Genomic DNA, 14,471 nt, shown 5'->3' on the forward strand with positions numbered 1-14,471 from the left:
TAAAAAATCCCTGCTGTGTAAGGAACTAGCCAATCAGAATAGACTAGACAGGAATGACAATTTTATTTCTGTCCAAATAAAGTGTATTATGAAAACAGGCCAGAGCGGGGGATTAGGGGGCAGACAAGTACATATAGGTTGGGTGGCTCAGGTGAAATAGAGCGGTGTGTTCACATCGATGCCATACTTGCTGAGGGCAGCGGCCAAGTCCTCCATGGTTAGAGTGTACTTGCCGGAGCCGCGAGCGGCGGTGCCCTTCATTTTGCACAGCTGCAGTGCATCGTTGGCAGTATCTGCGATGAATTTCTGGGCAGCTATGGAGAAGAGCCTAACTATGCGAGGGTCTGCAGCTTCTAAGCCAGCGAGGTTCAGGTAGAAACGAGTCACCGGATCTGGGATGGTAGGTGTGTAACCTTTCAGCTGCACCAGAAAGTCCAGCAGGTGTGTGCTGGACACCACTGGCTTCACGCCTCCATTGGCCGCGCTCAGCAGCATATAAACCCTATTAGACGTGGCCCCCTCATGCGGCGCGCATCCAGCGGTGGTTGGAAAACCTGGCGTGGCTGGGGGGCCTTTGGCGTTACTTGAGTTTCCCAGGGCCCGCGAGGAAGACGGGTCTGCTTTCTCATCACTCTTCTTGCCCAGTGCATGGGAAAACTGCACAGACTCCAGCTACTGCCTCTGGAGTCCGCTGAGAGGCCTTTTGATGGCCTCTTGCGGCAGCTCAGGATGACTTCTCTTCCTCTTCCTCTTGGGAATAGCGAGCTTCTCTTCTGCCTTTGTTGGAGTGCCAGCCCCGCTGCAGCCTCCCCGCTGGCTCCGGTTCAGCTGAGATACATCGTCCACAGACATGTTCACTTTGTCGGCCATGGCGGGCGCGGAGTCCACCTGGGATCGAGGAAGCGCATCAGCTCGGCCGTCCGTCACTTCCCGCGCAGCGTAGGAGCTGTTCCTGTGCGGGCTCCAGATGTTGGGGTCCGGGCCAGCTTTCTCATCCTTCCTCCTCTGGCCCAGTGCATGGAGAGCCTGCATAGACTCCAGCAAGTGCATGCGCAGGCTGCTGCGAGGCTTTTGGATGACCTCTGGCGGCAGCTCAGGATGACTTTCTGTTCTCTTCATCATCTTGGGGTATGGCTAGCTCCTCCTGTGCCTCTGCTGGGGCCCCAGCCCAGGCGTTCCAGGCGTTCCAGGCGTTCCCAAAGGCGTGGACAGAGCCGGCGAAGACGAAATGGCACGGAGATGGGCGTTCAGTTGATCAGCACCCTAGCCAGGTGCTAACCAGGTGCTTCAGCGGCTTCTACGACCCAGGACCGGGTCTTGGAGAGACCTCTCCCCTGAAAGCTACCTTGGAGAACGAGGAAGGCGATGACGACCAAGACAACGACCTTAGGGCTGAGAAGCTCTGCACACAGGACCCTGCTTTCTTTTATAGCGCCAGAGCCTGGTGGGAGGAGCCCAATCAGCCGCTCGACCAATCAGCCGCCCCCTGGACTGTGAGGACTGTGAAAGCGTCACCTGTTGGGCCCACATGCCCCCAAGCTAGGCCCGGTGAAAGTACCGAAAGGAAAGGTTCTGCTGAACGTGGCTGCGCCTGGCATTCATGTCTCGAAGGGAATGAGCCGGGCGAGGGTGGGGGATGGGGGGTTGGGAGGGGGCAGAAGGTGGTAGCCGGGAGACGCAGACACACCGAATGAAGCTGGTCTTGGAGGTCATGGGAGGTAGAGGCTGAAGTTAATGTGAATAAAAGGTTTATGACTTTGTATATTAGCATGCCTCTTGCTGGTCCTTCCACGCTCAGGTCAAACCCAGGCACAGGGCTCTGGCTCCAGGAGGGCGGCTTGCATTGGCACTTCTTGACCAGCCCAGGGCGAGACGGTCCTGCCTGAGCTGGGTCATCTGGTGGACAACCGCCCGTCACGCTCCCTCTCTGCATGGCTGGTCAAGCCCCCACCTAGAGACCAAGTCCGGGCCAGGCCACTTGGGCTTGCCTCAGCTTCTGGGCATTGAAAGGCTGGATTGATGTCATTTCTAAGGAGGGTTTTTGTTTTAAGAGTTTATTTTTTTAAAGAAGGTTTTTTAAGGAGGGTTATTTTTAAGATTTTTGTTTGTTTGTTTGTTTGTTTGTTTTTCAACTCCCTCATTGGACACAGTACTCCGCCAGCTCGCCCTCGGTAAGCAGTGCAATACAACGTTCTGGCCCAGCTCCATGCACGCATGGACTTGCTGGTGCTTTACCTGGTGGTGACCATTGATCAACAATTCTGCAAAGCAGCCTGCATCAAAAGAGCATCTGTCTTTATTCATTGTTTTCAGATGTGTGGTAAACTCACAACAGCTTTCAGAATCCCTTCTCCTGGTCATCAGCCCCTTGAGGAGGAATTGCATCCCGTTCATTCCTAAAACAGGCATTTCCTGGCCTTGGGAGCATGCCCCAAAGCGTGCCGCCAGGGGCGGCGCACAGGAGGACCTGGACTGGGGCTGGGGCGACAGAAGTAGAGTTTGGAGCGGTGAGTTGGGGAAGGGCTCCCACACGTTGAAGCTCAGGTTGGAGTGGGGCCCAGGCGCGTTTCTCTCTGGACTAGGCGTTGGGGCTCGAGGCCATGGCCCTTGCATGGGGCCGTGCGGGAGCGGGGGGCTGTCTGACCAGGTTCTAGTGAGCCAACTTGCAGGGAGCATCAAGGGAGGCTGGAACCAGGCCGACACCTCCTGGTCCTGGTGGGGGGCCTCTATTGGGAGGGCGATGTGTGGGGTTGACGTGCAGACGAATTCCTGCTGGATAGTGACGGCTTCCGTTGGAGCATCATCCAGGAGAGCGCCGGGTTCCAGGCCGATGGGCGAGTGCGCCCCCTCTCCCTAGCCCAAGGGCTCCTCAGAGACCAGAGACACTGGAGGACATGGGCTCGCGTTGGGGCTCCAGCACTGGGTTGATGCTAGGCAGGGCACAGCCTTCAGCCACGACCAGCACTGAGGTGAGCGCGTCTGCGGCCCAGGGCACCGGGGGGCCTTGCAGGCTGGGCACCATCCCGTCTTCAGGGCCCGCGGGCTCCTCAATTCGGCAGCGCTTTGCGGGCGGGGGTCCTCCAGGGGCCGGTTCACACTGGGGCACAGCATGGGAGCTGGGGCTGAGGAGGCAGCTGCCTAACATCCCAGTGGCGCTGCGGGCGGTGCTTCTGGAGAATGGCAGAGGGCGAGTGTCACTTTCTGCAACTGGGGCGGGGGGGGGGGGGGGGGGGCGGGCTTGGTGAAGCGTCTGGCGCCCACACCCGTTGAGCGCGGGGGGCAAGTCCACTTGATCAGCGGCCTAGCCATGTTCTAGCCAGGTACTCCAGCGGCCTCTATGTCCCGGGACCGGGTCTTGGTGAGATCTCTCCCCTGAAAGCTTGCTTGGTGGTCACGGTCGATGACGAAGACAACAAGCCTAGGGCTGAGAAGCTCGGCAGAGTAGACTGGGCTTTCTTTTATAGCTCCAGAGCGTGGTGGGAGGAGCCAAACCAGCCGCCTGCCCGCTCCACCAATCAGCCACTTCCAGGAGTGAAGGCGCCACCAGTCGGGCCTCAAGTTTCAGGAGGGGGCGCACATGCCCCAAGCGAGGACCCGTAGGCACGCCCCTTCTGGTGGCATTCACCCAAAGGATCGAAAGGAAAGATTCTTCTGAACGTGGCTGGGCCTGGCATTCATTCCTCGAAGGGAATGGGCTCGGAGAGGGTGGGGTGTGGGTGTGGGTGGGTGGCGGACTGGGGTAGACCAGAGACGCAGACACACCGAATGAAGCTGGCCTTGGAGGTCATGGGAGGCAGAGGCTGAAGTTGATGTGTATGAACTGTGTATGGTTTTGTATATTAGCGAGCCCCTTGCTTGTCCTTCCCCGCTGAAGTCAAGTCAAGGCACCGGGCTATGGCTGCAGGAGGGCGGCTTGCATTGGCACTTCTCGACCAGCTCAGGGCGGGACAGCCCCACCTGAGCCTGGTCATCTGGTGGACAACCGCCCCGCCACGCTCCCTCTCTGCATGGCTGGTCAAGCCCCCACCTAGAGACCAAGTCCGGGCCAGGCCATTTGGGCTTTTCTAAGCTTCTGGGCATTGAAAGGCTGGATTGATGTCATTTCTAAAGAGGGTTTTATTTTTTTTTAAAGAGTTTATTTTTTTTAAAGAAGGTTTTTATAAGGAGGGTTATTTTTAAGATTTTTGTTTGTTTGTTTGTTTTTTCAACTCCCTCATTGGACAAAGCACCCTGCCAGCTCGCCCTCGGTAAGCAGTGCAAGACGACTTCCTGGCCTAGCTCCATGCAAACACGGACTTGCTGGTGCTTTATCTGGTGGTGACCATTGATCAACAATTCTGCAAAGCAGCCTGCATCAAAAGAGCATCTGTCTTTATTCATTGTTTTCAGATGTGTGGTAAACTCAAAACAGCTATTAGAATCCCTTCTCATGGTCCTCAGCCCCGTGAGTAGGGATTGCATCCCGTTCATTCCTAAAACAGGCATTTCCTGGCCTTGGGAGCAGGCCCCAGAGCATGCCGCCTGGGGCGGCGCACACGAGGACCTGGTCTTGGGTTGAGAGACGGAGGTAGAATTTGGAGCGGTGAGCTGGGGAAGGGCTCCCACAGGTTGAAGCTCAGGTTGGAGTGGGGCCCAGACGCATTTCTTTCTGGATTAGGCGTTGGGGCTCGAGGCCATGGCCCTTGGATGGGGCCGTGAGGGATCAGGGGGCTGTCTGACAGGGTTCCAGTGAGCCAGCCTGCAGGGAGCATCAAGGGAGGCTGGAACCAGGCCGACACCTCCTCGTCCTGGTGGGGGGCCTCTATTTGGAGGGCAATGTGTGGGGCTGACGTGTAGAAGAATTCCTGCTGGATGGTCAGGTCTTCCATGGGAGCATCATCCAGGAGAGCGCCGGGTTCCAGGCTGATGTGCGAGTGTGCCCCCTCTCCCGAGCCCAAGTGCGCCTCAGGGACCAGAGACACTGGTGGGACCGACGTGGGCTCAGGCTTGCCTTGGGGCTCCAGCACTGGGTTGATGCTAGGCAATGCACAGCCTTCAGCCACAACCAGCACTGAGGTGAGCGCATCTGTGGCCCAGGGCACCAGGGGGCCTTGCAGGCTGGGCACCATCCCGTCTTCAGGGCCCACGGGCTCCTCAATTCTGTAGTGCTTGGCTGGCCGGGGTCCTCCAGGGGCCGGTTCACACTGGGGCACAGCATGGAAGCTGGGGCTGAGGAGGTGGTTGCCTAACATCCCAGTGGCGCTGCGGGCGGTGCTTCTGGAGAATGGCAGAGGGCAAGTGTCACTCACTATCTGCAACTGGGTCGGGGGGGGGGGGGCTTGTTGAAGCATCTGGCGCCCACACCCATCGGGCACGGGGTGGGGGGGGGCAATTCCACTTGATCAGCGGCCTAGCCAGGTTCTAGCCAGGTACTCCAGCGGCCTCTATGTCCCGGGACCGGGTCTTGGTGAGATCTCTCCCCTGAAAGCTTGCTTGGTGAACACGGTCGACGACCAAGACTACAAGCCTAGGGCTGAGAAGCTCGGCAGAGTAGACCCTGCTTTCATTTATAGCTTCCTGGTGCTTTTCCCATCGCATTTTATGGACTCGGAGGATTCACCCCCTTCTCGCGGGGGCATCATTGAACACCGGGAAGACGCATTAGGTCTTGTTGGGGGGGGGGTATTTTACTTATTTTATTTTATGTATTATGCTGTATGAAATGATTTATTAAATTCTGCTGCATATACTTTTTATCCCATACTAATAAAATTCTGCACAATATTTCATGCTTGTGATTGGGTTTCATTTCTGATCCTGTCAAATCATGTTTGGCATCATGGTTGTGCCACAAAGCTCAGGTCCCTGAGAGGAGAGTGGAGTCTGATGTTCCTTGAAATGACAGTAGTTTGGGCTCTACCTCTAGGTCCCTGCCTAATTCCTCTCTCACAGTCAAGGTCATCTCCACCCTCAGGGGCACTAAAAGCCCTTAGGAATTCACCCTCCAGAGTTGCCTCTCAGTTGTGGTCCTTCAGCAGCCTCAGTGCCCCTCTCAGAATCCCTCAGTCCATACCCACCCCAACCCCATCTGAGGATCCCTCTCTGACCTTGACGACTTCAGAACATGTCCAGAATCCTACCTCTGCCCCCACCATGCCGTGAATATGCGAGCTCTCCACAGCTTCGAGAAGAAGGGTGCTAAGGGCTGATAGGAGTGATGAATTTACTCATAGATCAGCCGTGTCTCCACATTACTCAGTTCATGTAAGAAAGAAACCAGCTATCAGCCAACATTGTGGAAAGTCACCTGGACTAGACGAATGCCTTAGTAGACACAATGACATGCACACAACAGTGTGACCCTGGGATGCCCTTCAGGAATGTTTTCAACCTCAGAGGGCAGAACATGACGCACCCTAGAGAGAAACCATGTGAATGTCACCTACGAGGGAAAAGCTTTCTGCAACGATCTGGGCTTAGAAACCACAATGCAATGCACAACGGAGAGAAGCCTTATGAGGGCGGTGAGTGTGGGAAAGCCTTTCATCAGAGTTCTTTCCTTAGACAGCATGAGGCCATCCACACAGGAGAGTAACCACATGAATGTCCCCTATGTGACAGAGCTCTCAATCAAAGGTCTAACCCCAGAAAAGCAGGATTGGGTCCATCCGGGCAAGCAATGCAATGAATGTCACAATTCAAAGCTCTGGCCTGAACCAGCACCGGTGAATGCACACGGGGCAGAAACCACATGTATGTCCCATGTGTGGGAAGGCTTTCCGTCAAATGTCTGAGCTGACAACACGTTCCCACATAACACACACCAGAGGCCATCCATGTGAATGCGGTCAGTGTGGGAACGCATTCAGTCAATATGCGAATCTCGTCAGACACCAGAGTCCCTACACGGGAGAAGAGCCCTAGGCATGTCAGCTATGTGGAAAATCCTCCAGTCATGGTCCTTCCCCGAGAAAACATGATGGAGCTCAACAAAGGAGAGGGAATTGTGAAAGACCAACACTGTTTACACATTATTCACTCGAGTGAAATGATCCAGGGTTAAATCAGGTGAAACCATTCATTCATCAAACAACACTGGTCATGTATGTGACCATTCACAGAGTACAAACCACTGTGTCTGAAAGGCGAGGCATTCGCTGATCACTTCTTACTCAACCTAAAATATCCCACACCAAGGATACAGCAATCCCAAATGGAAACACACATACATAGTTGTGTATATATTAGAAAATATGAGGGCATGTTTGCTGTGTGTGTGTGTGTGTGTGGGTGTGTGTGTGTGTGTATCTGCCTGTGTGAACACTTGTAAAGAGCCCTTGAACACACAGTTGAGAAAGTAATGAAATGTCTGTGGAAATGAAAGTTGTTTATAGAACTGTGACATCCATTGCGGCAACTAGGGTGATCTGGCAACTTTGAATGTAGAATTTTGTAAGAAATTCATCTTTCAGGTCAACAATGCTTGCCCATATTTGAGCAATATAATCTGTTGTGAAAGAAGCAGTGTTGGTGTGTTAGTTTTCCTTATGCAGTTTTGAACATATACATTCAGGTTCACACAGCCCTTTCCCCTATGGCTGCTTGGAAACATGGCAGCTCCCTCCGTCTATGTTCTCTTCAACATGATCTGCTAAAGACACAACCAAGATCTTCTGCCTCAGGTGCTAGGTGCCTGTGCATGACACGACCCTGCTCAGGACAGTTCATTTGGGCATATCAAGGGCTCTCACGGAAAAGTCTTGGTGGGACATCATTCTCTGTCTCTGCTAAGTGGGGCCAGGAGGCAGAGTTCTAAACACTTCTTTTTTTTTTTTGGTTCTTTACACACCCTGTTTTTCTCTTAGACATCATGGAGCAGGGGGCCTCCAGTCCCAATTTACAAACCAAGGAAATGGTTGGGTTATCCCTTGTGGATGTCAGGGCCGTCAAATGTCGTGGAGACCAACGTGCTCCCAGGAATCCGAAATGATGTCCAGTTAGGGGAGAAGTCACCCTGACACCGGAAGAGGCAGTTCAGATGGCGAGCTGAATCTAACAAGGAGATCTCACAGTGTGGTTTCCTTTGGCATTCCATCACGCAGGTCATCATCTCTCACATGGATTCTCTTAAAAGCCCCCCGGGGAACAACACACTACCCAGTCCTCTTGAGAGCAGGGCCACGGCTGTCTGGCCAACTATGTCTGCCAGGCCCTAGGACAGGCGCGGGCAGCTGCTGGGTCAAAGGACTAATCAATGATGGCGCCTCCTCTAGGGCCCTGTCCGCCCCCCCCTCCCAACCCCACCTCACCCCTATGCAGCAGCTTGCGCAAAAGCACACAGGCACTCACCCACACACTCTGAGGATATGGAGGCTTCAGCAGTGGCACTCAGGGCCGCGCCCTCGGAGGCAACCGATGGACAGGCAGGAGCACTGGCCGCCATTCAAAGCAACAGATCAGGCCGGAGGAGTTGGACGCCCAGCAGGACTCTTACAACTCCATGAGGGGCACCAAAATGTTGGACGCCAAGCAGGATGCTTACAGCACGATGAGGGGCACCCAGCAGTTGGACACCCAAAAGGGCGCTTACAACTTGATGAGGGACACCAAAAGGATGAACGCCCATCTGGGCGCTTACAAAGCGATGAGGGACACCAAAAAGTTGGACGCCCAGAAGGACGCTTACAGCTCCATGAGGGACACCGAGGAGTTGGCCGCCCTACTGGACACTTATAATGCGATGGGGGACACTGAGGAAATGGACGGCCAGATGGATGCCGAGGAGATGGACGCCCTGCTGGACGATTACGATGCGATGATGGACACCAGCTAAAGCACCAGCAAGTCAGTGTGCGCAAGGATGGCCAGGGACCTGTGGCCAATGATGGAGTTGTTTCTTCTGTTTTGAAATAGGATTTAAAACTCCATAAAGATTTTTCGTTAACTTTTATTTTATTAAATGACTCTGAAAAAGACCTGTTTTGTACCCAGTTATTGTGCGGATTCATTTTACCGGTTGCTGTTTTCACCTTGGCCATAATCACCCGAAAAGGTGTGGGAAAAACAAACAAAAAAACAAAATGACTCGTTCCCTCCGATAAAACAACAACAAAAAACCCTCCTCAGAAAAAAGGTTGATCCAGCTTTTCAAATTTCTGAGGCTTTGGCAAGTCCAGGTGGCCAGGCCTGGACTTGTTCTCTGGGCGGTGGCCTGACCATCAATCCACAGATTGAGCGGGGTGGGGGGAGGTTTGGGGGTGGGGGGCTGTGTGTGGGCGGGTGTCGATCAGATGGACATGCCAGGACGTCATCTTTGGCTGTGGATTACAGAATTTGTGTGGACTGGGACAGGGACCTAAGAGCCCGTCCCGCCCTCTGCTGGTTGAGAAGCGTCAATGCAAGCTCCCCTCCTGCAACCTCCTGTGGGGAAAGCACAGGCAGGTGGCTGGACTTCCCCATTTCTGGCTAGACCCGAGGAGGGAAGGACTTGCAGGGGGCGTTGTCTTTGAGAAGGCAGGGGCTGAAGGGTGTTCATGGATGGCGACGGACCGTTCAAAGCAAGGAGTGTCCGTGCGTGACTGCGGATGTACACGCACAGACGCACGTGCTCGTGCACGCACACACACTCCCACACCCACACCGACACTCACACACCTATCGCCCCCGCCTTGCCCCCCCCCCCCCGCGTCCCCCGCCACACACACGGGAGCACAAGTCCGCTAACAAGATATCTGCCGAGTGAGGCACGCCTAGGAGATTTTTCGTGGCTTTGTTTCCTTTTGGCCAAACCTGGGCCCACCGGAGCCTGTCTACGTCTGTATTGTCCCCTCTTCAACTGAGAAAAAACGGCGATGCCGTCCAGCAAGGAGTGGAGACGGAGCCCTGCGGCACCTGCCCCGTCTCCCAAGTCATCCACCAAGCCCCGCAAATCGCTTGGGCGGGCAAGTGGCGCCCTCTACTGGTCCTGGAACGCCAATGCAAGCCTCCTCCCCTCAACTTGACGCCCAACCGGTGAAGCTTTCAGTCCTGGGGGCGGATGATTAGTCCAGCGGGCTGCTGATTTGGCTCATCCCACCAGCTCTGGGGCTATAAAAGAAAGCAGGGCCTTCTTTGCAGAGCTTCTCAGCCCTAGGCTTGTGGTCGCGGTCGTCATCCTCGTTCTCCAAGGGAGCTTTCAGGAGAGAGGTCTCGCCAAGACCCGGTCCCGGGACATAGAAGCCGCTAGAGCACCTGGCTAGAGCCTGGCAGGCTGCAGATCCACTGAACACTGTCTCGGTGTCATTTCTTCTTCACCTAATCGTGCACACATTTGGGAACCTCTGGGCCTGGACCCCAACATCTGGTGCCCGGACAGGAACAGTTCCGGTGCCGCGCGGGAAGTGAAGGACCAGCGTGCCTCCACACGTGCTCGATCCGAGGCTGATTCGGGGCCCACCATGGCCGGCAAAATCCACATGTCATTGGACGACATCATTAGTCTGGACCGGAGCCAGCCAGGCGGCCATGGCCGGGGCCACGGCTGGGGCGGGGGCGGGGGCAGGGACCTAGGCTGGGACCGAGGCTGGGCCGACTCCCAGGGAGGTCACGACCATGGCCGCGGTGTGGACAGGGACCTAGGCCGGGACCGAGGCAGGGCCGTCTTCCAGGGAGGTCGAGGTGGTGGAGCGCAGGCCGCCGAACCTGAGAGCTGGGTCGGAAGGGCCGTTCCGGAACAGGGCCGCCCTCGGCTAAGGCAGGAACCACCCGGCGCCCTACAGCACACTGAGACAGCTTCCAGAGGAGTGGCAACACGACCGCTTCGGCAGGGCCTTCAGGAGGGGCGCCGGCCTGATGAACGGGGGGAAGCTAATGCTGTCCAACCTGGACATCGGAGTGTCCGACGCGGACATCCAGCAGCTGTTTGCGGAGTTCCGGCTTCTGAAGAAGGCCGCTGTCCATTATGACCTCTCTGGACGCAGCCTGGGAACAGCCCACGTGCACTTTGAGTGGAAGGCAGACGCCCTGGAAGCCAGGAAACAGTACAACGGCATCCCTTTGGATGGCTGTCCCCTCCACATCCAGATCCTCAACTCGCAGATAGATACGAAGCCCAGGTAGGTACAGAGTGTCAACAGAGTCTGGGTGACTACAAACTGAGGATCTGGAGGCTTTGGCCGCGGCACTCAGGGCCGTGCCCACGGAGGCAACCGGCGTACAGGCAGGCGCACTGACCGACATTCAAAGCGACAGATCTTGGCGGAGGAGCTGGACTCTCAGCTGGATGCTTACAACTCGATGAGGGGCACCCAGCAGTTGGACAACCAAAAGGGCGCTTACAACTCAATGAGGGACACCAAAAAGATGAACACCCACCTGGACGCTTACCATGCCATGAGGGACACCAAAAAGTTGGACGCCCAGAAGGACGCTTACAGCTCCATGAGGGACACCGAGGAGTTGGACTCCCAGCTGGACGCTGACAGCGGGATGAAGGACACCAAGGACTTGGACGCCCTGCTGGACGATGACGATTCGATGATAGGCACCAGCTAAAGCACCAGCAAGTCAGTGTGCGCCAGGATGGCCAGGGACCTGGGGCCAATGATGCAGTTGTTTCTTCTGTTTGGAAATAGGATTTAAAACTCCTAGAAAGATTTTTCATTAACTTTTATTTTATTCAATAACTCTGAAAAAGACCAGTTTTGTGCCGAGTCATTTTCGGGATTCATTTTACCGGTTGCTGTTTTCACCTTGGCCATAATCACCCGAAAAGGTGTGGGAAAAACAAGCAAACAAACAAACAAGCAAACAAAGAAACAAAATAACTCATTCCCTTCAATAAAACAACAACAACAGAAAACCCTCCTCAGAAAAAAAAGGTTGCTCCCGCCTTTCCAATTTCTGAGGCTTTGGCAAGCCCAGGTGGCCAGGCCTGGACTTGTTCTCTGGGCGGGGGCCTGACCATCCATGCACAGAGTGAGCTGGGTGGGGGGAGGGTTGGAGGTAGGGGGTGAGGGGGGTGGACGTGGGCGGGGTGTCTATCAGATGGACAGGCCAAGACGTCATCTTTGGCTGTGGATTACAGAATTTGTGTGGACTGGGGCAGGGGACAAGGAGCCCATCCCGCCCTCTGCTGGTTGAGAAGCGTCAATGCAAGCCCCCCCCCCCAAACCTCCTGTGGGGAAAGCACAGGCAGGTGACTGGACTTCCCCATTTCTGGCTAGACCCCAGGCGAGAAGGACCTGCAGGGGGCGTTGTCTCTGAGAAGGCAGGGGCTGAAGGGTGTTCATGGATGGCGACGGACCGTTCAAAGCAAGGAGTGTAAGTGCGTGACTGCGGATGTACACGCACAGACGCACACGCTCGCTCGCACACACAAACTCCCACACCCACACCCACACACCTATCCCTCCTGCCTCCAACCCCCCCAGCCCCCCGCGTCCTCCCGCCACACACACACACACACACACACACACACAGGAGCACAAAGTCCCGCTATCAAGATATCTGCGGAGTGAGGCACACCTAGGAGATTTTCCGTGGCTTTCTTTCCTTTTGGCCCGTCCTGGGCCCACCGGAGCCTGTCTAAGTATGTATTGTCCCCACTTCCACCGAGAAAAAACGGCTATGCCGTCCCGCAAGACGTGGAGAGGGAGCCCTGCAGGCCTCCTTGGGCACCTGCCCTGTCTGCCAAGTCCTCCCCCAAGCCCCGTGAATCGCTTGGGCGGGCCAGTGGCGCCCTCTCCTGGTCCTGTAGCGCCAATGCAAGCCTCCTCTCCTCAACTTGAGGCCCAACCGGTGCGGGGGCTGATTGGTGAGCGGGCGGGTGATTTCGCTCCTCCCACCAGCTCTGGGGCTATAAAAGAAAGCAGGGCCTTCTTTGCAGAGCTTCTCAGCCCTAGGCTTGTGGTCGTGGTCGTCATCCTCGTTCTCCAAGGGAGCTTTCAGGAGAGAGGTCTCGCCAAGACCGGGTCCTGGGACATAGAAGCCGCTAGAGCACCTGGCTAGAGCCTGGCTGGGCTGCTGATCCACTGATCGCTGTCTCGGTGTCATTTCTTCTTCACCGACTCGTCCACACCCTTGGGAACCCCTGAGCCTGGACCCCAACATCTGGGACAGCCCCGGTGCCACGCGGGAAGTGAAGGACCAGCGTACCTCCACACCGGCTCGGTCCGAGGATGATTGGGGGCCCGCCATGGCCGACAAAATCCACATGTCACTGGACAACATCATTAGGCTGGACCGGAGCCAGCGGGAGGGCCATGGCTGGGGCCGGGGCCGCGGCGGGGGCTGGGGCGGGGACACGGACCGAGACCGAGGCTGGGACCGAGGCCGGGCCGGCTCCCAGGGAGGCCACGGCCACGGCCACGGCCGGGGCAGGGGCAGGGACCTCGGCCGGGCCGAGGCAGGGTCGGTTCCAAGGGAGGCCGTGGTGGCGGAGCGTAAGCCGCTGCTCCCGAGAGCTGGGGCAGCGGGCCGTTCTGGAACAGGGTGGCCCTCGGCAGAGGCAGGAACTGGCCCGTGGCCTACAGCAGGCCGAGACAGCTTCCCGACGAGTGGCAACACGAACGCTTCTGCAGGGCCTTCGGCAGGGGTGCCAGCCTGATGACCGGGGGGAAGCTGCTGCTGTCCAACCTGGACTTCGGAGTGTCCGATGTGGACATCCAGCAGCTGTTTGCACAGTTCGGGCCTCTGAAACAGGCCGCTGTCCATTACAACCGCTCTGGCCGCAGCCTGGGAACAGCCCACATGCACTTTGAGCGCAAAGCAGATGCCCTGGAAGCCAGGAAACAGTACAACGGCATCCCTTTGGATGGCCGTCCCCTCCACATCCAGGTCCTCAACTCGCCGATCGACACGATGCTCAGGCCGGTACGGAGTGTCAACAGAGGCTGTGTGCCTACAAACCGAGGGTCTGGAGGCTTCGGCGGCGGTGGCAGCACTCAGGGCCGCTCCCGAGGAGGCAACAAGCGTCCAGGCAGGCGCACCGGCTGCCATTTAAAGCGACACATCTCGGAGGAGGAGTTGGATGCCCAGCTGGACACTTACAACTTCATGAGGGGCCCCAAACAGTTGGACGACAAGCAGGACGCTTACAGGGCGATGAGGGGCACCCAGCACTTGAACACACAAAAGGACACTTACAACTCGATGAGGGACACCAAAAGGATGAACGCCCACCTGGGCGCTTACCATGCCATGAGGGACACCAAAAAGTTGGAAGCCCAGAAGGACGCTTACAGCTCCATGAGGGACACCGAGGAGTTGGACTCCCAGCTGGACACTGACAGCGCGATGAAGGACACCAAGGACTTGGACAGCCAGAAGGACTTTGAGGAGATGGACGCCCTGCTGGACGATGACGATGAGATGATAGGCACCAGCTAAAGCACCAGCAAGTCAGTGTGCGCGAGGATGGCCAGGGACCTGGGGCCAATGATGGAGTTGTTTCTTCTGTTTGGAAATAGGATACAAAACTCCTGGAAAGATTTTTCGTTAACTTTTAATTTATT

At 56.3% G+C, this 14,471-nt stretch overlaps 1 protein-coding gene and 2 pseudogenes across 1 annotated transcript; 2 read left to right on the forward strand and 1 right to left on the reverse strand.

Moving 5' to 3' along the window:
- Window positions 1-2,869: 2,869 nt before the first annotated feature.
- Window positions 2,870-5,231, reverse strand: LOC138993455 (proline-rich protein 23B-like). Its single transcript, XM_070392708.1, has 2 exons — window positions 4,606-5,231; window positions 2,870-3,170 (listed from the first exon to the last, which is right to left on the reverse strand). The coding sequence occupies exons 1-2, from the start codon at window positions 5,229-5,231 to the stop codon at window positions 2,870-2,872; spliced, it is 927 nt and encodes a 308-aa protein (XP_070248809.1).
- A 5,184-nt stretch (window positions 5,232-10,415) lies between these two features.
- On the forward strand, window positions 10,416-11,511 carry LOC138993456 (THO complex subunit 4 pseudogene; annotated as a pseudogene).
- Window positions 11,512-13,153: 1,642 nt separating this feature from the next.
- On the forward strand, window positions 13,154-14,346 carry LOC138993457 (THO complex subunit 4 pseudogene; annotated as a pseudogene).
- Window positions 14,347-14,471: the final 125 nt, after the last annotated feature.

The sequence above is a fragment of the Myotis yumanensis genome, unplaced genomic scaffold (genome assembly GCF_028538775.1).
Source record: "Myotis yumanensis isolate MYYU_CA2020_CCGP unplaced genomic scaffold, mMyoYum1.0.hap1 SCAF_15, whole genome shotgun sequence".
NCBI lineage: Eukaryota > Metazoa > Chordata > Mammalia > Chiroptera > Vespertilionidae > Myotis > Myotis yumanensis.